This window comes from Mesocricetus auratus, unplaced genomic scaffold (assembly GCF_017639785.1).
Source record: "Mesocricetus auratus isolate SY011 unplaced genomic scaffold, BCM_Maur_2.0 Super-Scaffold_100676, whole genome shotgun sequence".
In the NCBI taxonomy this organism is placed as follows: domain Eukaryota; kingdom Metazoa; phylum Chordata; class Mammalia; order Rodentia; family Cricetidae; genus Mesocricetus; species Mesocricetus auratus.
Genome location: NW_024429266.1, coordinates 28,493,515 through 28,519,269, shown reverse-complemented (window position 1 = coordinate 28,519,269; position 25,755 = coordinate 28,493,515). Strand labels below are relative to the sequence as shown.

General features: G+C 38.9%; 1 protein-coding gene and 1 pseudogene across 3 annotated transcripts; one reads left to right on the top strand and one right to left on the bottom strand.

Annotated features, from left to right (window-relative positions):
• Positions 1-1,629: 1,629 nt before the first annotated feature.
• Positions 1,630-20,877, bottom strand: Gorab (golgin, RAB6 interacting). Of its 3 annotated transcripts, XM_005071360.4 has the most exons (5): positions 20,718-20,877; positions 14,338-14,692; positions 11,815-11,916; positions 9,541-9,681; positions 1,630-4,004 (listed from the first exon to the last, which is right to left on the bottom strand). In XM_005071360.4, exons 1-5 carry the CDS (start codon positions 20,776-20,778, stop codon positions 3,563-3,565), a joined length of 1,101 nt encoding a protein of 366 aa, XP_005071417.1. In that variant the 5' UTR covers positions 20,779-20,877; the 3' UTR covers positions 1,630-3,562. The 3 variants fall into 3 exon arrangements, with proteins under 3 accessions (XP_005071417.1, XP_021083576.1, XP_021083575.1); XM_021227917.2 differs by lacking the exon at positions 20,718-20,877 and having other exon boundaries at positions 14,453-14,562; XM_021227916.2 differs by lacking the exon at positions 20,718-20,877 and having other exon boundaries at positions 14,334-14,466.
• On the top strand, positions 19,496-19,601 carry LOC121137367 (annotated as a pseudogene).
• Positions 20,878-25,755: the final 4,878 nt, after the last annotated feature.

The following is a 25,755-nucleotide window of genomic DNA, read 5'->3' as shown; positions in this document are numbered from 1 at the left end:
TACACATGGCATTATTACCTAATGTCTGAAGTAATAGCTCATGCAACGATAGAATTTTCTAACTCCTATTACTCATTTCCTTCTTCTCCCTGTAACAGCACTGCACTAGACCTGGAAGGTTATTTTCACCCCTTACATGAACCTTTGGCCTAGTGATTTAGTCCTCAAGGCATCCTACAATCACTGAGAAATGTCATCCCTGTCACATCTCATTGCTTAATTCTGTCTCTATTTTAGGCTCCTGGAGTCATTCGGCTCGGAAAGAACTCTCTGCTATGTGCTTTGAACAAGCCTCCGTGTTGAGTTACCCTTCGTTTCTCACTGCTCCATTTCCATCTTCTCCTGGCTTATGAAATAATTACTGCCCCTTAGTTTGAACACATTCAACAATTGGAGTGAGCTCTTAATACTCACGTTATTTCCATTATAGGGAGAAAAGATACCATCAATTTTGTCATAAAAATCTGTCCTTATTTCTTCCAGTAGTTGATGAGGATTTGCACTGGCCACCCCAGTGAGTTATCGAGTTGTCTAACTTTTAAGTCTATGACACTCCCCTCCCCCAGTCCCCACACTTCTTTGAAGTTTGCTTGTACTTTGTCGACTAGACTTAAAAAACCTCCAATATAATGCACTGTCTAACATGGAGATATTATTTTCGTGCTAAAAGTGAAGTAAAAATGTAGTAGTTCTTAGTCACACCCATAGAATGCCAAAACAACTAGAGATATTTAAAACACAAAGATGTTCAATATTCTAGCCACTTTTTTTTTTGATTTCCATTATTTAAAGATACTTTGCATCGACTTTTACAGATGTTAGTCATACTCCCTTAATCAGGCCACAAGCTTAGGGGAAAAGGGCACAGATCATACACCTCTTCAACAGCACATCTGTAGGAGTAGCTACATGCAACTGTTTGATCAACGGCAAGGATGACATTGCATTTTGAAGACAGCTGCTTGGGATTAGGAACTTGCACAAGTAGAAGTAGCCTCACATTAAGGTAAGGGCAGTCTGGAAGCAGCACTCTGCCTCACCTTTTCAGAGAACAGTTCAAGTCAGGCCTGGCCTAGATCTATGTTGGGAGGAGGTATAATTACCCTGGACCAGAGTGGCCTCAGGTCGTGTCTAGCAGACTAAGTTATACCTATCAAGGTCTTTTAAAATGCTGACTTGGCTCCTTAGAAATACAAAACCCCAAACATCATTTATAAAGGTCACTGGGAATGGCCTGGGTCAGAATAACTTGAGTTGGTTTGTGCCAATGCCACAAGAGGCTGAGTAGTTAGATAAGCTCTTGGAGAGTACTACATAGCTAACCCCAAACAAAGAATAAGAGGGCTTTCTAGCTGCATTTCTTCTCTGCAACTCAAATGCCAGTCCAGCAATGAGATCTGCTCTCGGAATTCCAATCAGAGATTTTTATCATGACTTGCAAACCAGCTGTGCTCTTCTGAGAATAGATTTGCCACCTGCAAGCACTGTAATTCAGCAGAATTATGTAGAGGTGAAAAGTTAAGAAAAAAAGTTACTTTCAATGCAATGAGAACCATTCTTAAAGAAAGTCTGCTTCTCCAAAATCCACAGAAAAGGCTCCAGTTTAAAACAAACAGTAGTCACCAGGAATGGAGTTTTTAGAAACCCTTTACATTTAAGTTTAAAACAGAATTATGCTCGCCAGTAAGTGCAGCTTACAACAATCTGATAAACACTGCTTCATAACTAGACAAACAGCATGATTAGTAATTTTGGGCTGACTTCCTTCACAGAAATGTACTCATAAATTTACAGATCAAAGCTGATGGAAGCATTATTTTAAGGATGTGTCCCAGGGCTATCCTGGGAAATCAGTACATATGGTCCTCACATCAGAATCACTCACTTGCTCTGGATCCTTGCACACATGTGCTACAGCTGCCTTTGCATAAAACTTATGCAATATAATTTTGTCACTTATATCATCACCTGAGTACGCAGATACCACCCTAGGAAGCTGGGTGAGACAATGCTTTGTCAAAGTAAGGGTTTCAGTGGAACTTTTATAGCACATATTTGAAAGCTACACACACACAATGAAGTTACCAAGCAAAACTGTTAGGAGGGGATGCAGTGGATGCAGCAGAAAACATCACAGAAGCATAGAGCTGCACCAGGTGTGGTAAGCAGCACATTTCTCCTTCCATGAGTCTGTGCCACACACATGGTAGTTAACACATATTAAAAAGGTTTGAAACTTTTTTTAAGGTAAATGAAACACCATACTGTAAACACATCAGACTTGTTTATTCCTTAGAAAAATAAGACTGTATTGGGCAATGAAGATTAAATTTGTATGTATGTCATTCATTAAAAAAAAACACAAAATAAATGTTTGTGTTTAGAAGTTATTAATGAAAACTATTCTTGCAACTTAGGTCATAGAAAAATATAAAGCATTCTTAATTCTTATTATCAGAAGATAATACTTTAAAAAACAATCTAAAAATAGGATGTCTCCAACTTTTCTATAATGTATTATGGATATAATTGTCTTTTCCTTTTTTATGACTGAAAACATTTTTTATTTTTTATAATTTCTGATAGATCATAATTTATGATAATACTAATATACTTCATGGCAAAACTAAAATATTTATGTATACATTCACATATAGCACAATGCAGTGGCCAAGTATTAGGGAACAGGTAATCAACAAACTATGAAAGTCCTAGACAATGAGTACTTTAACAATTTACATGCTTTATGATAATTAATATTCAACATATAAAATGCCCATGTTACAGACTTTTAGAGAGAGAATACATCATTGTTGGATAACCAAGTGGCAATAATATTCTCCATTTTCATACTCACTTTAGAAACACTTTGTCTAAATTTTAGTTGTCAATTCATTGATTGAGGAAAACAGAATACAACAAAAGTAAAATTACACATACACAGTTTGTTTATAAATGTATATTAACTAACCAAAATTTAGGTATAAACAAGAAACCATTTACAGACAAATTAAAGGGAAAAGTAATGTTGGCTTAAGATGTTTAGTTCCTAAAATAAGCTGTGATTTCCAAGTTGTGTTTAGTTTCTCCAGTAGTAACCAGAGAGGTAATTTAATCTGTTTTTCTCTTCTCCTCTCTCTAAGGTACTTTTTTGTCTTTTTAATGACTGCATAAACAGACCATGCAGTCAATATTTTCCCACATTTGGTCAAGGTTTGAGAACCCTCTGCTTTTCTGAATTTACCTGCTCAAACACTCTGGCCATGTAGTTTTTCTTCTACCACTTTGCTCTTTTTGTAGTGTTGGAACTTAAACGCAGGGTCCCAGGCTCTTCCATCCTTTCATTCACTTATTTTAACTCAGTAATAAGGACTGAAGGAACACTGAATAGTCAAAACTCCCTAGATATGAAACTGTCACAGTCTGTGACTTGGGAATGACCAGGTATGTAAACATACTAACACTAAGCATGGATTCAAACACAAACAGGTTTAAAGAACTCTTATTATTGACAGGCTGTAATTTACAGCATAGATATGCTAACTGAACAAATACCAGCCCCTCATGTGGCTACAGCAGCTGAAAAGTTCTTGGCTCCTCCTGGGCAGTCTAGTCTAAGGGGAGGGCTACTGGAATGTCTGCCCGGCTTGTCTGCCTCTGCAGAAGCAGCTTGCACTTGAGGCTCTTTGTTGCAGTCAGCAGACCCTGAAGACATACTCTCCCCAGCAGGCTGACCCAGCCTCTCTATAGGAACCACTTGTTTGCCTGCCTCTGCTTCCTGTTCTCGAAGCAACTGTTCCACCTCCACCTCCAGCTCCAGCGCCTCCTCATCAGCCTGTACGTCCAGCTGCTGCATCAGCTCCTCCAGCTTCTTGGCCTTCCGGAGCTCGTTCTGCTGGATGATGGTACAGAGATGTTCCGTGAGCTGTTCTTTTGTCTCAGTTTTGCGCTGTAAATCCAGCTTCGCTGTAATGTACTCAGCTTCAGCCCTGTCAAACCGCTTCCTACAAGGACACATAACAAAGACCGGTTCATTCATTTTCAATTGGAAACTTTCTAAGAGTCAGAAACAAACTAAAGAATGGGAAATGAAATGTACAACAAAGTTATAAATACTAATGCTTTAACAATAGTTGGCAACATGTAAGATCTACTAGGCTAAGATGCTACTACAACTATCACAATATCCTTATTTGGATTTATTGCCTGTAATTTTTCAGTATGTTTTCTCAAAGCTGTGCCTGCATGACAGCAGGCCAAGAGAGTTCATTTAGTGGCAGGTTAGCTCTGTGGTGAAGGGGAGAATAGAGTTCAGATTTGTAGCAGTTGCCAGGCTACGAGGTATAAATACTGCCACTCTGGCTAATTTCATGCCTAGAACCTGCTCTTAGGAGCTAGCACACGTTAGCTCTAGTACAAGTAACTCGAAGTACACAGTTGGTTAAATTTATGGCAGGTAAAACAAGAGATGGAGAAAGTAGAAAACTCACATTTCCTAATTAATAGACTAGGCAAGAAATACTTTAATGAAGGAGTGAACACAATAAGGACAGAGCACAGCCAACTAAAAGATACTAAGTGAGGGCGAAAAGTAAACAGCAAGCATAGAAACCGCCAGGCCAAGGTCGGTTTAGGCAGGGCTTCTCAAAGCCCACACTGACAGTCTGGGCCATAGAATTCTTTCTTGTGAGGAGATGCCCAATAGGCTGTAGGATGTTAAACACCATCACTGGTTCATATATTAGTACCACTATACACTAAACTATGACACCAAAAGTATCTCTGGACATTGCCAGTATATCTCTGAGACACACAAGTGCTCCCAGTTGAAAATCTCTGGGCTAAGTCATTTCATTCCATATAACAAGACTATTGTTACATGTAAAAGAGGTTTTATAGTCTGAGAACATAGCTCAATTGGCAGAGTACCTGCCTAGCATGCATGAGGAGGAAAAGGAAATGGGAGGGAGGGAGATAGGGAGGCAGGAAGGGCAGATCACTGTACACATCTGCACAGGTATAAGCAGTATGGATGAGTAATACCAGTCTCTTGTGAAGTAAGGGAACTGCGGGGAGAAGCCACCCTGCAATCTCCCGTGCCCTTCGCATTAGATTGCTATACACAGTAAGATTGTCATATCTTCACTTTCTACATGTGTTACTTTTCTTTAAAAGTCAGCTTCTTCCTCTCCTGAAAGAAAACAAATTCCAATTTACCAACTAGTTCGATTTAACTACCACTAATATTTGTGAAGGCCCTGTTGGCTTACCAGTTATGATCTATTTAACTTCACTAACTCTAATATACAGCTTTAAGTAGAACTTACAGAAAAGAAGAAAAAAATATACCTCCTAATGTAAGATTATCTTGAAAGGTCACAGTGAAAATTATAAAAGGTTTTGACTGTAGAGAACTCAAGGTTCAAACCTATTCTCTGTTGCCCACTGTGTATACCTTTTTGGTTTTTGGATGCACAGGTATCTAGCCAAGATAGCTAAGGGAGAGAAAAGGACTTGTACTGCAGGGTACAAGGCAAGTCACCAGAATCACAGGCTGTTCTCCGTGTTCTGAAGCCACACCTCTTCTACTCTTCTTCACAGTCACAGGCCACATGAATTACTGTTTAGCCTGTGAAGGAAATGGCCTGGAGTAGATGTAAATCTTTGGTCTAACTATATGAACCACCAGGGGCAACATCTTGAGTGAAACACTTGGATTTCTGCAGAAGGGGTTGGAGAAGAGGCCATGCAAAGACCAAAACCCACCACAGTAACTCTGGCAGTTACTGCAACCCAGTCTTGGGTCTATCTGTAAAACAATGATATTAACCAAGTCACACAGACATGTAGCTTGAGAGTCAGCAGTGTAAACCATCCAAGAATCTTTCCCAGTGATCGGAAAACAACTTATTCGCAACACCCAAATAAAAACCATCACTGCCATTTGGTTACACACATCTAAAACTATAGCTACAGAATATTTAGGGTTCTGGTATTTATAATTTTTAAATTGTTATTTATATAGTGTTCATTTATTACACTTCTTTTATTTTACTATCACCTAATAATATAAGAATGAATATATTGTTTTTCAATAATTTCCTATGCTAAAAATTATGCTAAAAGAACTTTATTGGGTATCTGGTCCTTTGTTTCTACACTTGGTAACATAACCTGCTTATGAATGCTCTAACATTAAGTCAAGAACTCTGACCTTAGCCTTTCTCCAACATTCTCTTCTCTCCAAGTCTGTTCCTACCCCCACTCTTCACCTCTGCTCCCTCAGTCAGTAGAGATTTACGCTGGGATCATGAACACTGAATTCAAATTAACATTTGCAATCAGGTCCCTAGGTTTCCACTGATCTGAGTTCATCATGGATAAATCACTTAAGATTCTATTATCCTCCTACAGAGTGACTGGTGTTTAAAATATTGATTAGTTTCACAAGCTACATGATTAATCCTGGGATCTTGTCTCTCATGCTGAATCTGGGTAGGATGGGAACTCTGCAAAAGAATAAGATCATTATACATAAGCCACTAAGACACACTGAACTGGAAATGTAATTAGAGAATTGTTTTGTTATTTTAAGGGGACACTGAGTTTTAGAAACTGTCTCTTGGTATCACTGACAGTCTAAAAAAAAAAACAAACCAAAACATTCAATGTTTAACCCTTTCTACATCATTAGGTTTCACTGTTCCACTTCTAGCTTACAGGAATATATGCTGAAAAGTTAAACTACTGGTACAAATTAACATGATTTTTATCCTTTCTTAGAATTTCTGAAGAAAAGAAGAATCTTGGTTAATAAAATAGGATCTAAGAGATACTGTCCCTCTATTTTGAAACATTTTCTTATCCCATCATCATAGAAAGTTTTCATTCTTATCTAAAATAACAAGAAAATGGAGTGATGTAAAAAATCATGTGATAACTGAATAATTTATCATCTGTTAATTCCCTAGTGCTTTGTTTAACTATTATGACTCCTCAAGAATATGTAATACTGTCATATTAATTGTTCTTAGTTTTCACTGAGTACAACTGAGGAATTTTTAAAAATGCATCTATTGGAAATAGAGAAAATTGACAGAAAAAGGCATTTTGATGCTACTAGGCAAATTCAAATATGAGTGTAAGCTAAAGTTCAGCTTCCCAAAAGTATTAATTTTTAATCTGTGGAACTTTAGAAGTTAGTTTCTAGGATAACAGATGTGACTGAGGGCTTTAAGAGGAGGCATTGTGAATTCCAGTGGGTCCTAAATACAATCACACGGAACCTATGATAAGTAGGGGCAGAGGAAATGAAGAAACAGGAGGAAACATGTAATGGAAGACAGAGGATAGAGAACTGTGGCCACAAGTCCAGGAATAAGAATAGCCATCTGAGGTCGGAAAGGGTAAGAAATTGAACTATAGGGTCTCTTAGAAATCATGGCCTGCTAACACCTCTATTTTGGGTTTCTAGTCTCCAGAGAAGTAAAATGAGAACTTTCTGGTGTTTTAAAGCATACAGCTTGTGGTAGTTTGCTGATAGTGTCAGGAAACTGAAACAATACAGAGTCACAGTCTGGTGTCTAAGTAGTAAAACTGATTGTGCAAGTGAACTATCAGTGTTCAGAATAGTGCATTCAAATGAATGTTAAATCTCATGAGCCAATGAGTGAAAATATATTTCTAAGGATAAAAAGGAAATGCGACTTCCACATATAATAAATCATTTCAATATCCATAATTGCTCAATAACCATAAACATAAATTTAGAAAATTTTGTATTAATCTTATGAATTCCAGTTAGGACTATCTATGGCATCTCTGATTTAATTTCACAGCTTAGCCTTTGAAAGAGCCTCCCACATTAGCATGCATTCATACAGTTATGTCAGTAACAGCATCATGCAATACTATCTTCAGTTTATTCAGTTTATTAAACATGTGAAATAAAAATATGTGATGTGAAACACTGTGTAAGAACTCTCTGCGTAAGTTTCAGTAAAAACTAGAAATCTACCTTGTCCACAGTTTTCAAATGCTAATACTGACATTTCCTACCTAATATCCAATGTGAAAAGTACATCTTTCTGCAGCCTACTCAGGACAGAAGTAAAACATAGACTGAGCAGATTGTATTTATGAATAGACACATGCATGCACACAAGCGCCTGTGCATACACAACACACACACACACACGTAATAAATATTGAAAAGTAGAGGCCATGAATTTGAAAGGAGGGGTATATTGGAGGGTTTGAGAAAAATGAAGGAAAAATGATATAATTATAGTCTCATCAAATAAAAGAAATAATTAAATAAAAACCCACAATTAGACTTTGTCTGCTGTACCCAGGATTGTAAGATGTTATGAACTACCAAGATGAGAGACTGTAGAGGTGGCCATTTCAGTTATGGAGAATAAGATGTGCTGACAGTCAAGGCTGAGTTTATGTGTAATGAAATCCTAGTGACCTCCTTAACAGTAACAGAAATTGGAAACTTCTGGTTATCAGCTACTGATGGAATTAATTTAAGCTGTCCACTAAGCAACCCATTCATAGCATGTGAGCAAACAACAATTACCCAAATCATAAGGACAACCACAGGCCTCTTTTAAACACTAAACAGTGAATTAAAACTATCACCAAGCATTTCCGCTTTATTAAATTGTTATATAAACATTCTGATGTTGTGGTTTACCCGAGACTAATGAAGCATTCTGATTGATTTCTAGTGTTACAGAGAAAGATACAAGGCTGAGTCATTAGCAAGCACAGCATTCCCTTGTGAAAAAACACAAACTAGGATGATTAAAGCAATGTTGAAGTGACTGAGAACTCTGAAACTGGGCATATTTTTTTTTACCCTTTTATCTGCTTGCAAAGTCCATGTAATTCTTTACATGTGTTTATTCCCTTTAAAAATATTCCACAATGTTTTCTTCTTTTATAAAAATGCCAACAGTTGAAACCAAGGAAGCACATGGCAGCAGACCATTTTGTACAAAATATAACCAAACAAGGAAAAAACAAACTTCAAAATACTTAGAGGATATTCAAGAAAATATATCCACAAGTATTTCTTCTTTCTACTCAGACAGAATCTCTCCTTGTATCCCAGGTTGGTCTTGAACTTACAGTGATCCTCCTACTTCAGTCTCTTGAGTGCTGGGAATATAAGCACATACCAGCATTCCTAGCATATATTCAAAAGTTTTTACAAAATAACCTATTTTTTTTACTTTGATAACAAAGTGAACATTTGTCTCCAATTCCATAAAGGCAATATCAAAGAGTCAAAATTTTAATGGAAGGAACATAGAGTTGGTGTTAGAATCACACCGTTCTGTGGTGAGCTAATCAGGCATGAGTAATTCAGGAAATGCTGTAAGAGGAATTTCAACAAGATCAAGCCATAGGCCAGGCAGCCACCTGAATTAGCACGTAACGGCATTCTCTTGAGACTTTACTGGAGATACATAAAACCCACTGGCATAGTGAGTAACACACAGATTCCTCAGACCTTATTATCCTACCCACCGTGCATAGGAATACTCTAGGCTGGCCTGGTCAATTCTGTTCCTGAGGATCCCAATGTCAGCTGACACCATGTCGTCTAAGGCCTGTAACTCCTTCTGGATCCTCTTGAGTTTCATGGTCTCTGCTTGGGTCCTTTTAGATCTGGAAAACCAGGAGTGTGAGTTGGAGGAAAACACTTTAAGACCACATTTCCATACATGATAATGGAAAAGGACGGTGATTGTGTATATGATATAGTTCATGACATTCTTTTCAAAGCAGAAAAAAGTCAGAATTGATAAAAACCGCTCTTTTCTCCTTGTTTTTCTAAATTTTCTATTAGTACATATCACTTCTACAAACAAAGAAAAAAATTTAGATTTTTGTAACAGTTTCTGCTTCCATCCATTCTCTAAGAAACAGTTCTGAAGGAACATGTCACTATTCCCTTCACATGGAGGTATCCAACACAGGTTTCTGAACCCACGATTCCATTCTCCTCCCAAGCTCATTTTCTCCTCTCACCCTCACTTGACATGCAGACACAAGCTCACCGAATAACATTTCAACGTCTAAGAGTACCTATGATTTCAATTTCTTCTGTCTCATCTTGTTTCACAGGGAAACTGTATACAGGCGCTTAAAATTTTCCGTGGAATTCAGATTATCTTCTGTTGAAAAGCACACCCGACTTGATCATTTAACTACCTCTTACTGTACCCAAGTACACACACACACTCTAGAAGCAGGGTAGCAAACATAAAGCAAATCTTTAACCATGAATTCACCCATTCAGAATTTTACCCACATTCTCCAGGGAGCAGAACCTGTCCCCAGTGACACCACCACAGTACAGCTTGCACTCCTGACTTTTACTGTATTAGGCATTCATCTTCCCTTTCTGTCCATGTTCACCAAGCAGCAAAGTTTCATTTCAAGTATTTCATTATCATGTATTAACAAGAAAATCATGCTGCGTTTCCCTGCATATCTGTCTCCTGTTACCCTGTCTTAAATCAATAGCAGAGAAGTATGGCAACTACGTATTCTTTTCAAAACAGGGGACAACATGGCCCAGACTGGCTTTGCGCTCACAATTCTCCTGCCTCTACCTGGACTACAGGTCTGTAGCACTACAAGCTGACTACACCTAAGTTCTTTGGTAAAATCCCCAATAAACAGTCTCTACTCTTAGTAAAGACGAAGAAAATCCTTTTTTAAAGCTAATCAGTTACTCAGGGGAAAAAGATGGTACTATTTACAGTTTGTTCTTTTTCTTGAAAGAAGAGTCAACCTGTGAGTTATATCTTTATTACACTTCATGAGAAATTGTTCTAAAGGGAAACAATCTTTTTTCAAATGTTTCTCTCTCTGAATTATTCTTATATCTACCTATCCTCTCACCTCTTCTGCCCTTCCACCAATCCAAACCTCAAGCAGGAACAGTTTAACACAGGGTCTTGCGCTGGAGCTGTGCAGCCTAGGCCAACCTTGAATTTAGGCCAATCTTCCTGCCTCAGTCTTGGGAGTGCTAGGATTGCAGGCATGTCCCACCTCTCCTAATTGGAGGTCTTAAAAGCAACACATCATTGAATATTTGCTTGCATTCAGTCCAATCAGGATTTTATTGACACAGCTTAAGACCACAGGGGAACTGGAATTACAAACTCAAAGCATAGGAAAGCAGCAGGGACAGGAATGAATGGCTTACAAGGAGAATCCTGCAGTTTGGGCCCATATGATACAGTGTATGAGAAGAGATTACTGAAACTTAACTACCACTGAAGGTGTGGGGGGAGAAACAATCAAACCTCATGCAGACTATATGATGACTGCTGTAAGCTACCAATAAAACACAGCAACCTATTTAAGAAACATGCCAGTAGGCAACACAATCAAAGTTTATGACAGTGTTAGTCACTCCTGTACTACACTTACCCTCTACATGCTGGATGCCAACACTTTCCACATCAAAACTAAAGCCTGCACTTGCTTCTCACTTACAACACTGATACCCATTTCTGCTGCCATGTGACTGTGTGTTAACAGATGGTTGACAGTGATGTGGCGAGCTCTTCACTTGCAGCTGATACCACAAAAACATTGTGATTCATTACTTAAAAACAATTCTCCTTCAAAAGGTAAAACTAGAATTTCAGTATCATTACATTTAAAGCATAATTTGTCTTCTAAGAGTTTCAATGAAGTACTGGTTTATTGAATAAGGCATGGGAAAATAAACATAAGCTCTAAGAGATGACTGTGAGTCTAAAGCCCCTGACCCAGATACCTCACCTTTCTGCAATGGCTTGAGCCAAAAGGGCTTTCTTACGTTTATTTTTCTCTTCCATTAGTCGCTGTTCTTGTTGGAGGACTTCCCAACGAGATTTTTCTTGCCTGGAAAAAAAAAGGCGCAAAAATGAATTTTAAAAAGACTGTGACCCAACCCCACACCTTACCAGCCTGTCTCGTACATATAAAATTTAATCAGGCAGATTACATATATTTCTTTCAAAAATCCCTTTAAAGGAAACCCATCTGCAGCTCATTATTCTATTCTAATAAGAACAAAGAACACAAGCTGAAGTAAAGAGCCTTCCATAAATTGGACCTTTGAAATCTATATATGTGTATAATCTAGGAGCCCACAAACTGGAAGCCCAAGTACTGTGACATTCTTTTAGGGGTACAAAGAAATGTGTGTGTGGATAATAACATATGTAAAATGGAAGTCAGTATATATTGGTCTGAGGTTACTGTCATGCTTTACCTTTTAGAATTTTCTTTATGAATAAAGTCTGGACTTTCTTAACATCTTAAGGTAACAACCAGTGCTTATTTATTACATTTTCTTTTCATTTGCTCACTTTTCTTCAACTGTTTTTAAAATAGGTTTTTAATTGAAACAGAATTTCCTTCCTCCAATACCTCCCATATCCCCCCTCAAGTTGATAGCCTTTATCATTACACACACACACATATATGTACGTACAAATACATCTAAATACAATCTGCTGAGTCCTTTATCTCCAACTCTGACAGTTTTAAATGAGTAGTTGTCCTAGCTCAAGGCAAATGGAATATACTAACACAGACGTCAAAGACTGAAAACATGTTCTATAGCTTCTAACATGCCCAATTCTGAAAAGGGCACATGAATACTTCCATAGTTATGAAGCTACCAATACAAACAAGGTTGCAAAGCTCTTCCTTCCACTGGACCATCCAACACCTTTACCGGCTGACTTAGCAACCATTTCTAAACGTGCCCTTTTTTTCTGTTACTACAGTTTCCACCTTAGGATTGGCACCAGTCATTTCTCATATTGCCCACTCCACAGACACTTCAGGATTGCTTCACCTAGTTCCTTCACCCAAACTGTACACAAATACCTGTCATTTCTCTAATTACTACTTTGACTAGGACACTTTCCCCTGGGGCTCTGGTATTATGCTACACCAGGAAGCAGGCATTTCTGGTATCCTTGCTGTCTTTTATTTCTCTACTGTTCTTTAGCCTCATCCAGAAAACCAAGATGTTATCATAGAACACTATAGGATATAGCTCTTCTTTCCCAAGCTCATCATATCAGGATTCTTCCTTTAAAAAATCAATGGTTCCTCAAATTACTGTCTCCCATGAATGTCCCAGAGTATCTAAAAACCAATGTGATGGGAGAGTCCTGTGTATAAGTCAATAAAGCACTGTTGGCCAATAGGAAAACAAGATAGGTGGGACTAGGAGTCTAGGAGGATTCTGGGAAAAGTAGTGAAGAAGCTGGTCTCCCTGTGACTCCTGGAAGGAATGGACGCGGCAGGAGTGCGTCCTAGCAAAAATAAGTTCTTGTAAAATATATATGAGTAATTATGGGTTAATAATCAAGTCAGACCTAGCTGATAAGAAATCAAGCAAATGGCCAACAGCTTCATAATTAATATAGTGTCTTGTGTGTTATTTGGGACTGATGCAGCTCAGGGATCAGGCTGGCAGGAAGGCAACACGTTACACCAATGATATTCCTAATGACATCTCATCTAAGTTGTCCATCTCAATCATAAACTCAAAGCCTTCCTGAGCAATACAGTAAGGCTTTGTTGTAAAACAAACCAAAAACCAAGCAAGCAAACTTAATTCATGTGATTTTATATATCTCATCAAAATGAATTACATCACAAAACTCTGGTAGGTAGGACTCTCATGACACAAAATCAGCAGCGGTGATGAGGACTATAGCTGATACTGGGAAAAACAAAAACAAATCAAATCTTTTCTTCCCATTACTAAGAATTCAAAAGTTAGCAAATGGAAATCTCTATATGGGTGGAGCTAAACTATAGATTCTAATACAAATTTGTCTCAACTCTATTACTTACTGGCTATATATGTTAGCTTTAAGAAGACAGTCCCCTGCCTCTTTGTATTTGTGTATAAATTTGAGAAAGGGTCTTGCTATACTGCTCAGCTTAGCCTGGAAGTCACTATGTAGATCACTCTGGTGTCAAGACTTGAGAGCTCCTTCCTTTACACAAGTGCTATGCTTACAGGAATGTGCTACAGGCCTAACGGTTAAGAAAACAGTATTTTTCCTAAGTCCTAGATAGCTCCTTTATAAGGTGAAAACAATAAGCATGAATTATAATGACAAAACAAAATATTTAGCTCATAATATATTTTAGGTGGTTGAGTCTTTTCAATAGTTTACTGATTTCATTTCTAGGCAGAAAACAAAACAAAAAACAAACAAAACTACAACCCAACAAACTATATTTCTTCCCAGTCCCTGGAGAAAAGATGAAAAGTCTCACAGACTTACTAACAATTCCATTTTCTTTTTTTCCACTTTGCAAACTGGCTTTGGAGTTAGAATTTCGGCATTTCTGTGGCCCTCATGGGAATTCTGAAGCCATGCTTCCTGCGGCTGACTTTCAGTACCTTGTGTCTTCCCATTGCCAGTGGAAGAGGTGAGTGTGACAGGACTAGGGACCGCCGGGGAAGGACTTGGTTTTTGATTGTGAACCCTCTGTTTGGGTGTAGAGAGCTGCTGCTCTGGAGGTAAAGAGGCTGATCCATCTGGAAGACCAAGTTTTTGGCTCTGCTCTAGAAGGGCTTTTTCTCGCTGAAGCTGTTGTCGAGTTTTTTTCACAGGGAGACGGCGCTGAGTTTCAAACAGATCTATATAAAAGAGAGCAAATGAAGAGTCCTTGTGTGAACATCAAATAACGATCATTTCTCTAAAAACATAAAGCAGTGGCATTAAATTTTGTAATTATAGAGGTCCCATCCTCTATCTTGAAAGTCCAGGAAAACCAACCATTTTCCTGGGTTCAAATGTTCTTATATCCCACTACTAATATTTAACAAAAACCAGCCTCTTTCTCAATTCATCTTTATAGGAAATCTATGTCACTGACATAGATCTGAGGGCACAAGGCAAAGTTTTCATTTTAACTTAAGGACTATGAAAGAACTAATTTGATGCAACTAGGCAGTCAATTGGATTCTCTGAAATATTACTATTGTTGGTTTGATTCATGATTTTCCCTGTTGTGCAAATACAACTAATGGCTAGTTCTCAAATGAGAACCCTCTCCCTTAGATTTTCATCCTAGAATAATGCTACTTACTTCAATTGTTTTAGCTGACATATTCACCAAAGACCAGATAAGTTCTAATTAATGCATTTAAACTAATTTTAACAGCATCCTGAAACAAACAACAGAGAGAGATGAAATAATTACCGGGATTTTTTTTAAAAGCACAATGAAATAACAGTGCTTGTTTTGGGAGAAATATTTGTACCAAGATTATAAACTCTTAGGGCAGATAAGTGGGAAATTTCACTCTCATGATGCGTTTAATGACCTACAAAATCACACTGTGGAAATTTATTATTCCTTGCAAGTGAGCAACTGAAATAGGACTTTTAGGGCTGGGCATGCCACACAGTGGTACAGCATTTGCCTAGAATTTACAAGGCCCTATGTTCAATTCCCAGTACTGAAAGAAAACAAAAACCAAACAAACAAAATACTTGTCATATTTGATGTTTAAAATCTACACACTGACCTCTGAAGTACAAGTTTATGAATTTAAACTTTCCAAAGTAGAGCTGAAATCTTTGCAGTCATTAGTTTGGCTTCAGACTAGTTCAATGGACTCTACATCTGCCATACCAGTTGTAACTATTTGCTGTACTTTACCCATGGAGGCAATGCAAGAATGAGTTATGTATGGAAAATGTTTTATAAGAAGACAGAGGTAATACCCGAACTGTGGACTATGTTGGTTAATTTGAATCAACTTGATGCGATTTACAGTCACCTGGGAGATGGTCATATGGTATACGTGTGGTAGATTATCTTGAATAGATTAATTGTGGTGCAAAGACCCACCCACTGTAAGTGACACCATTCCCTGGACTCATTTCCTGTAGTGTATAAAAAGGAGAAAGTGAGTTGAGCACAGGCATTCATGTTCTCTGCTTTTAGAGGTGACACAACCAGTTACCTGAAAGTTCTGTCTCCAGGACTTCACCAAGATGGCCAGTACTCTCCAACTATGAGTCAACACAATCACTTTTCCTTTAAGTTGCTTTTTTGTTTGTTTATTTCTGGAGACAGGGTTTCTCTGTGTAGCTTTGGAGCCTGTCCTGGATCTCCCGCTATAGACCAGGCTGGTCTCAAACTCACAGAGATCTGCCTGCCTCTGCCTCCCGAGTGCTGGGATTAAAGGTATGCTCTACCACTGCCTGTGCTTGTCAGGGTGTTTTATCACAGTCACAAGAAAAATAACTAAGATGCACTTTTCTCAGAAGCACAAATTACCCTCCTCCATTTTGCCATAGGAGCTTATTGTTGGTTACTGTTCATATTTACACCATCAGAAAATATCACTGAGGCTATTTTGTAAAAAAATTAACTGAATAGTTAATAATCCCTTTGTAATTCAACTATATCTATTTTCCTTTATATTGTTACAAAGTAAAGATAAAATGATTCACTTTCCACTAGCAATAAATAAACAAATTAGGACATGTAAAAATAGAACACATTGTTTAAGTACTAGTACTGGAAACTATAAATATCAAAACCAGGGCCTGCCAAGGAGTATAAATCTAGTGCATAAGAGGACTAGCCACAGTCACTTCCAGTCAGCTGCTGTCACTGGAGCAATTTAGGTCAACAGAGCCAGACTCTATGGTTTTCACAATTAAAAACAGGTACTTGAAAACTGATTTCTATTTGTATTTTTTCTGCGGTCTGGATTGAACCCAGGACCTAGCACATGCCAGGTCAGTGCTCTACCACTTAGCTTTGGTCCCAGTTCTTAAACATCAGGGTTATACAAATTGCATGAGGTTTTAAATGTAGGGAACTCTATCAATCATAAGAACCTAGGTTATGCTATAGTGGAAAGAAACTTTTAATTTTCAGTGGCATGTTCCAGCTACAGGCCAGGCAAGGGGCTCTGGGTTCAATATTCAGAACTATAAAGCAACAACAACAACAAAAAGCAAACAAACAAAAAACAAAAACAAGGCCAACAAGCACATGTTACTTTTGTAAACAGTACTTATGATTATCATTACCATTAACATTTTAAAAATTGAATACTCAAAAGCAGGAAGGGAAAAGTCCTGAAAAGTCAAATAATATTTTTAAAGATTTTAATTTATGTATATGAGTGTTTTGCTTGCATGTAAGTAAGTACTGGGTGTACATGCAGTGACCTCAGAGGCCAGAAGGGGCCGTCAGATCCCACGGAACCTTAGTTACTTAAGGTTGTTGGCAGTCAAGTGGGTGATGGGAACTTAACCCAGGCCCTCTGGAAGATCAGAGAGAGCTCTTTAACTGATGAGTCTTCTCTTCAGCCCCCACATAACTTTCCGTGTGTGTGTAACTTAGCCAACAGGCTACATTTGTGAGATCTACTCTACATCTCCTACTTAAGCCCTACCCTCTATCCCTGCTCCAATATCTTTTGAATCATGTGTTGATCATTTCCTTATCAGTCTACAAATATTTCTAAAAAGTATTAATTTTACAAAGTGTATCGTACAAATATTTCCTTATTTAGCAACATATTGATAATATTTACTCACTCTATCAGCACTGTTACAATCATTCATTTCAAGGTCTGCACCATATCACAGAGTGACAAATCCAGAGTTTACTGATCTTACCAAGGGACACTTGGGTTAGTTTCAATTTTACTTCAGTGAACCTGGCTGTTACACTTCCTTACATGCAATCCCAACCAAACTGCTATTCCCTGAAATTTGGTAAAAGTGTTTAAAAAGCTTTTGTATAAAAATGTAAATGTTCAGACTTGCAGGGAAATTAGTAAATAAGAACAAAGGCACTAGAGTGAATACTGATATCAAGAATAAAGGCAAGTGGGTGAGATGGCTGAGCAGGTATAGACATTTGTCAAGAAGCCTGAAGATTGAGTTCTGAACTCTAAGACCCACTGATTCCTACAAGACATTCTCTGACTACCATGCCCATGCTCTGGCCAAGGCAAAAGGGCCCATACACATAATACATACAATAAATAAATCATAAAGAATAATAAAGGACACACAGAAATACATAGTTATCTTAAAACTGGCAGAACATGGTTGCACTGCATCCTTCCATTTTTTTACATATGAAAGCAACCACAAATCATATGTGTGTATATGTGTGTGTGTATACACATATATATGAGTGAATCTGTATGACTGAAAATAATTTAGTTTAAGATGTCAGCGACTGTAGTTGACATATGCCCCATTTCAGATACACACAAATGTTTCCAGGCCCTAAAATTATGACTTACTTTTATTAAAGTTATTTGCTAGAGAAAGCATTTAATTACTAATATTCAATTTCAAATCTTCTTTTCTCCCTGCCACAAATAACTCTCATGTAACAGCATCAAAAGTCAGAGTGGAATGAGTGTATTTCAGCTTCACCTGGCAACCCATGTTACACATGACACTAAGCTGAAAAATAAACCTTCATTATTTTAAACAATTGGCTATGTTAAAGTTTTTCCTTGCTTCAATTTAAACTGTTTTAGCCTGATTTCCTAATTACCAATACTGCTGTATTTGTCCCTCCCTAATCACATCCCCTTGCCTCTCTACCAATCAGAATTCTGTTTCATTCTTTTGATCCTTTCAGATATAATGTCTTAATATACACCTGTGTCACATAATTTTGTTCATATATAAACTCTATCAGACCAAATCTACTCAACTGCAACTTGCTCCTTTTGCATATATTTATGTAATTTATAAATTAATGAGTCTACTAGTACGTTATTTACCCTCTCACCTGTAAGTAGACAATTGGTCTGTTTTTAACTTTTGAACATTATAAACAAGATGGATAAGAACATTCCTGACTACATGAGCACTCAAGTGTTTCAAAAGCACTGTTCATATTTTTGCCAGCAACCAATCCCATCTTCCCAGATTATTCACGCTTTACAGCTGCATTGCAGATTCAATTTCTGAGGCTTTCAAAATGGGAAGCCCAAGGTAGAAGACTTGGTGTTTCTTTGCTGATCACTTTGTTCCACTTTGGCTACACAGAGATGCAAAGATGCTTCCTGTGTTCTCACAGCAGTCATAGATAAGTGAATTTATATCCATAGTCTAAATTTCACCACCAAATGACAGGCCTTGATGTTCAGGTCCTTATCACCTTCTAACCAAACCCAAACTACAGAAACACTTTAAGATATATTTTTACATAACAAACATATTAGAGTCCTACATTATAACCTTTGCCCTGGCTAACTAACCTGCTAACATTTAATCTCCATGAAATATCCCCATCGTCCATTAAATCCTCAGCAAGAAGCTGCTCTATGGTTACCGCTGTATAGTATCTATTACCGCATTATTTGACCACCTGTCTCATTAATCTACAAGCTCACTGAAGGCAAAGATGTCCTGCTTATCTTTACATCTCTAATACAGAGGTTGTGTTGCATGACAGGTTAGCATTCCCCTTGACAAGGATGAAAGGTCTTTGGGCCAGACAACATACCTAATTCAGAAGCTGACACCCAAAACTTGAAAGTCAGATCAGAAACATGGCACCTGCACTTTGTACACACAGGAATGGGGCTGGAGAACGAAATCACATAACAAAAGACTCTGAAGGCATCCAGCCGGCCAGAATCAGTTGGACACGCCTGACAGTATAAACTTACAATATTCCCCAATGTGTACAAAGTACACTGACCCCAAATTAGCAATTTACTTCCTTTTGCACAAGTCAGCCCTTGATAATTCTCACATCTAGGAGAAAAATTACCTGAGCCACACCCACCTTTCTCACTAACCACAGACACAGGACGATTTAAAGTTCGCACAGAAGTGATGGGCACTACCAAGATTACCACATATATCTTTGTGAAATTTCAATCTCAGGTCAAGGGCGTTTTATATCGTTTCCTACCAAGTATAGGAAAAGTTAATCAGAAGCAGCATAATACAGCAAGCCCATTCAATGATATAGAATTACTCCATAAAGCCCCCGGGGAAGGGCATGAGATTTTGGCTGGCCCTGAAGGCAGTAGGGACATGTGAGTGTACTGTGCACGTGCATACAAACACAGGTGCGCGCTTCCAAAATGATATCTCAAAAATCCTTTTGGTTTGCTGACTCCCAAGAACTGGAAAGAAGAGAAAAATCATCTGGCAACCAGAAGTAAACGCAATACAGATGTATCATAAAAAAATCACTTCTTTTGCGTTTATTCCCTTTCCCAATAACTGCTTTTATAAGCTCACCACAATTATGATGCCATGTATGCAATGCTCCTCTTCACTCACTCTGACCCCAAGTCTGCAACCATTTATTCGTGCTCTAATCCTCTCGGTAGGAGCCATTCGGGTAGTAGCCTCGCTTCCTCTCTCTCTCTCTCTCTCTCTCTCTCTCTCTCTCTCTCTCTCTCTCTCTCTCTCTCTCTCTAGCCTCATTCCTTTTCCACAGGAAAAAGTAAAACTCACCGAAAAACGGATCCTAAGAGGGAAACCCTCCGGGTCCGCCCCCGGCCTGGGCTGCTAGACACCCACCTGGGGAGCCCCCTCCCTGCCCGCCCACTTGCAGCCGCAGGCCCCACGCCCCCTCACCCACCCGCAAGGCCTCCTGTCCTCCACAGACTCAAGACTCCGCATCCGCGCGCACACGCTCGTTACCTTTATTCTGCTTCAGTCTCCTCAGCTCTTCCTCAGAGAAGCCCGCCCAATCCTGAGCCATCCGCCCGGCCCTGGAGACCCCAAGAGCGCCCAAACCTCAGCTCGCAGACTGCCAACACAGCTCCCCCGGCACATCCGGGTTCCTTCCGCGGCACGGCCAACAGCCAATCAGCGCGCCGAGCTGCGGCGCGAGGCCCCCTCGGGCTTCAGGTGAGGGCGCCGGTGGGGCTGCCCCAAGCGATGCCTGAAGAGCCGTCTCGGCGGACCGCGCCGCCCGGCCCTGCGCCTCCCTTCACAAGCCTCTGTTCCGGGCTGTTGTTCTTCTTGCCCCATCCCTCGGAGAGAAAGCGGGGCGATGGGGACGTGAGGAAGGCCGGAGGACATCCGGCGAGGAGGCAGTGGCAGGGGAGGCCGGAAGGTAGGCGGGGCCTGGGTGGCCTGGGTGGCCTGCTGTGCGGAGCCTGCAGGCTGGGTTGCCTGGGAGGTGGGCTGGGCGGGAGCGTCCTTCGTTTGTAGGTCCCGAGTCGTGGAGCGGCACCGACATGGCTGGAAGGAGTGTAACCAATGGCCAGTTCTCTGCCAGACAAGAGCAACTCGCAGATTTCGCTTGCTTCCCACCTGTTTTGTTTTCTTGTTTCTATGATGAATGAGTCTCAGTATCCCAAGAGATTTTGCTGGCCTCCAATTCACAAGCCTCACCACACCACACTCAAGTCCTAACTGATGAATTCTTCTTTTGCCTAAAGCTAACTTCTTGATCTTCCATTTCTCATTTTAAGTAGTGTTTAGAAGATTAAAAAATACGTAGGCCAGTATTTTTTAACAGACCAATTATTCCATTTTAAAACTTTTTCCCCACTATTTTTGCTAACAACCAAAACCACATTACCTTGGCTACATTTGAAATTTCAGAGTATTAATTTTTGGCGTAAGAGTCAATATTTTTTGGGGGGTGATTACGAGACAAGGTTTCTCTGTGTTGTTTTGGAGGCTGTCAGTCCACCCCAGCCTCGAACTCACAGAGATCCACCTGCCTCTGTCTCCAGAGTGCTGGGATTAAAGGCGTGTGCCACCACCACCCGGCAAGAGTCAATATTTTTAGTCAAGTTGAAATAGAGGAGTATACTGGAAAATAAAGCATGGCACCGAAGATTGGAATGAGCGGTTCCGTTTAGATAAGTATCAGAGAGATGTTAGACATCTTTCTTGTAATCTTTCAACTTGAAAACTTAACAGATTTTCCAAAATACAAGGATGTCACACATTTTTTTATCTTAAAGATGAGTTTATTTTCAATGCATTTAAAAGATAACATGCCATCTAAAAGGATTAGTTGCATTCAAGTTTACATGTATACATTAACTCACTCCAGAATAGTGTGTAATAAGCAGTCACAATCTGGTAATTTATTCAGTTTGTCCTCTGCATACAATAGCCATTTACTAGTAACCCAATAACAATGTTAAACCAATTTGTGTACTCCCTGTTACACATTCATTTCATATTTTATGTATTCATTTTCCTTCTATGAGTTTCAAGATTTGTCACTAAACTTAATGCATATGGTAATTATGGTATTTTAAAAGATCTGCCTTGTCCTTAAATGCAAATCAAGGCACCAGCAAGATATAATAAAAGCTAATAAAATCCATCTGTATAAAGTTATAGTTTCCCATTTGCAGAATTCTACATCCCCAGTTTACTGTTCTGTTGGCCCTTACTCAAGGAGCCTGCTTTTGTCAAGTAGTATAGGATATTTTAGTGGGAGACTAGCTCGAAAACTCTTTGATCTGTGGACGTTTGAGTTGAGAGATTATCTCTACAAATTGGTTTCGTTGGAAGTCTCAGTAATGTTAAACCAACTAGATTTAAGGTAATTTTTCGCCAGTTGTATTAAAAATCTGGGCCTTACTACTGTATATTTACCAAGGACATTATTGTTTTCCCACACACGGCAGGCTTCTTTATTTTTCAGAGGAGTGGGTTGTATTTTTAAAATCATCATATGGACTGTTCTTTTCAGTCTCTTAACTAGTTTATTTTCAACTATATTTCAGAAGCTCAATCTTGAGTGGCTTTATATTGTAGTGTTCTCTTTTTGTATTTCTTTCAAGACCTGCAATAAACGTTTTTGTGTTTAAATAAAAGTTTTATATATAATTCAGTATGTTCATGTGTTTATGTTTCATTTATTTTGTCTCCTGTTGATTCTCCATTACAGTAGTTGGTATTCTGTTAAAAATAAAAAATCAAGAATCAGATGTGGTGTTTTGTCCCTGTAATTCCAGCACTCAGAAAGATATGGCATGAGTTTGAAATGAAGGCAGTCTGGGTTACATAGTGAATGACAGATCAGCTGCAATATGAAACCCACTGCTAAAAATTAAGCAAATATATATTATATATATATATAATTGTGTTTCTAGCCTTTTTATAAAATGGGGCTTGTTGGTTGGCTCTGGGGGTCAAAGTACTTAATGTGGAAGACTGATAACTCTAGTTCAACTCCTGGTACTCCACTGTCCTGTTGAAGAAAGGGAGGAGGAATTGTACTAGCAAGGGGGCTCAAGATCATGGTGGGGAACCCATAGAGGCAGTTGACCTGAGCTAGTGGGCACTCATTGACTCCAGACCAACAGCTGGGGAGCCTGCATGGTATCAACCTAGGCCCTTTGCATGTGAGTGACAGTTGTGTAGCTTTTTTTGTTGTTTTATTTTTGTTTTTTGTTTTGCTTTTGTTTTTGTGGAACCCCTAGAAGTGGTCTCAGGATCTGTCCCTGGCCCATGAGCTTGTATTTTTGGAACCTATTCATTATACTGGGATGCCTATCCAAGACTTTATGCAGGCGCGGGGGGTGGGAGGGAGGCCTGGTTCTGCCTTAACTTAATATGCCTTGTTTTGTTGTTCCTTTCTGAATCTAGGAGGGGTGAATGTGGTGGTGGTGGGAGTAGACGGTAGGTGGGAGAGGGAATGGAAAGAGAAGTGGGAAAGGAAACTAGTCGGTATGTAAAATAAATGAAAAATAATAAAACAAAAAAAGTGAAAGTAGAGATCAACTATATAGATGCTCTGACTTCCATCCACATGCTGTTGTATTTGCAACCCACACACATCCTCCCCCACACACCCTCCCCGACACACCCTCCCATACACACTCTCCCATATACATTCCTATAGATACAATGGTGATTTTTTAAAATGTGTCAAATAGCTTCCTCCTTCACTTTGAATAAAATCGCAGTTCTTCCATGACCCTGTATAATCTGGTCTCTGCCTGCTTCGTTTATATTAAGCTTTCCCCTTTCTTCACTCTCCGTAAACTCTAGTCAAATTTGATCTTTTTGCTTTTGGGATAGAATTCCCTCCACTCTCCATTGGCCTACCTAGAGCTTCCCCAGTTGTTGCTCCTTAAGCTCTTTCTCTTGTTTGTTGGTTCTTCTTGCTTTGGTTATGGTTGCAAAACCCACACAGGCTTTTTATGACCACACTATCTAAATAGCAGCCTCCTATTTCCTGTATTTTTTAATTTATACAGCACTGAGTATAACTTCTGGGTTATTTGTATTTTATATTTTTGTTTTCTACCCACATGTTTGATAATAGTTCCATGATATGGACACTTCACCCCTTTACCCAGTATAAAACAGACTGACAGCTGTTAAGCACTTAATACCTATTGAAAGAAGAAATCTTTCCAAGTTAAACACTCATTTGAAACATTTTCACATTAAACACATTTGAGATTCTTTTCTAGAATACATTTCTGTGGTGCTGAAAAACAGGAACCACATTTTTCATTCAACATTTTAGCTAGTCGAGGAAAATCAGTAAGGCATTCTCTTGTGAAGCCTGATGTCAGGCACTTTCTTAACACTGTGGCCACCATTCCTGACAGAAGCAATGGGAGAGGGACAAGGTTGCATTTGACTCACAGTTTCTAATGATAGTCAGTGTTCCATGGTGAAGGGGTGGCATGGCAAAGCAGCTTAGTTCACGGTGGCTGGAGTGTGTGGCAGAGACTTTGTATATCTTGGAGGATGGGGGTACAGAAAGCAAGACAGTAATTGGGGAGTGAGTGTATCTTCAAAGGTCTGTGCCCTAATGACCTATTTGTACCAACTAGTTCCTACTTCCTGAAGATTCTGGAGCCTTTCAAATTGGCTCCAACATATATGGAACAAGTATTCAAAACATGACCCTCTCTGGGAAATTTCAGACTCAAACTTTAGCCAGCCTTAACACACTGCTTTACCAAGCTTCGCAGTTTCCTGTATATGGGTCTAACACTTCTGCTCACTCTATCTCTAGTCAAGAGCATGATGCTATTATAAGTAGTTTTATTTACTTTTAAAAATTTCAATTATCTATATACACTATGGTCTGAGTGATGGTATCTTCAAAAATCACATGTGACAGAATTAAGAAGTGAGAGTTCTTTAGTGGGTAGCTCAGCAAAAAGGGCTTTGGAATATAATGAATGACATTCATGTCTATATGGAATAGCATGAGAGAGCCTTCATGTCCCCCTCACTATGAGATAACACATTAAGGAAGTAGCTTGTAAGAAGTAGACAACAATCCATCACTATTTCAGATGGTGCCATGAGCTTGAAGTCCCAGGTTCCCAGATGATGAAAAATAAACCGATTTATTCATTATATGATACTTTATTATAGCAATCCTAAATATACTAATTATACTTGCAAATAATATTTTATTTCTCTGACAGTCTACTTGCCTTGTTTTCCTTTCTTGCATTACTAGTGAGTTAGTTAGACCCACCAGTACAATGTTGAATAAAAGTGGGATAAAATAGCCTATAGGATTCTGACTGTGATAACCAATCTTGATTGATCACTTGTTTGAATTGAGAGATGCCTTTCTCTGGGTGCCTATCACATCATTCCTAGAGAGGATTAGATCGTGGTGCTGACCTAACCATTGGTGTATTGGCTATCACAGTACTGAATGAAATGCTCTATTAATGCCAATTATTTCAACTTTGGTTGATTGTGATTTTGAGTCTGCTATGTCTTT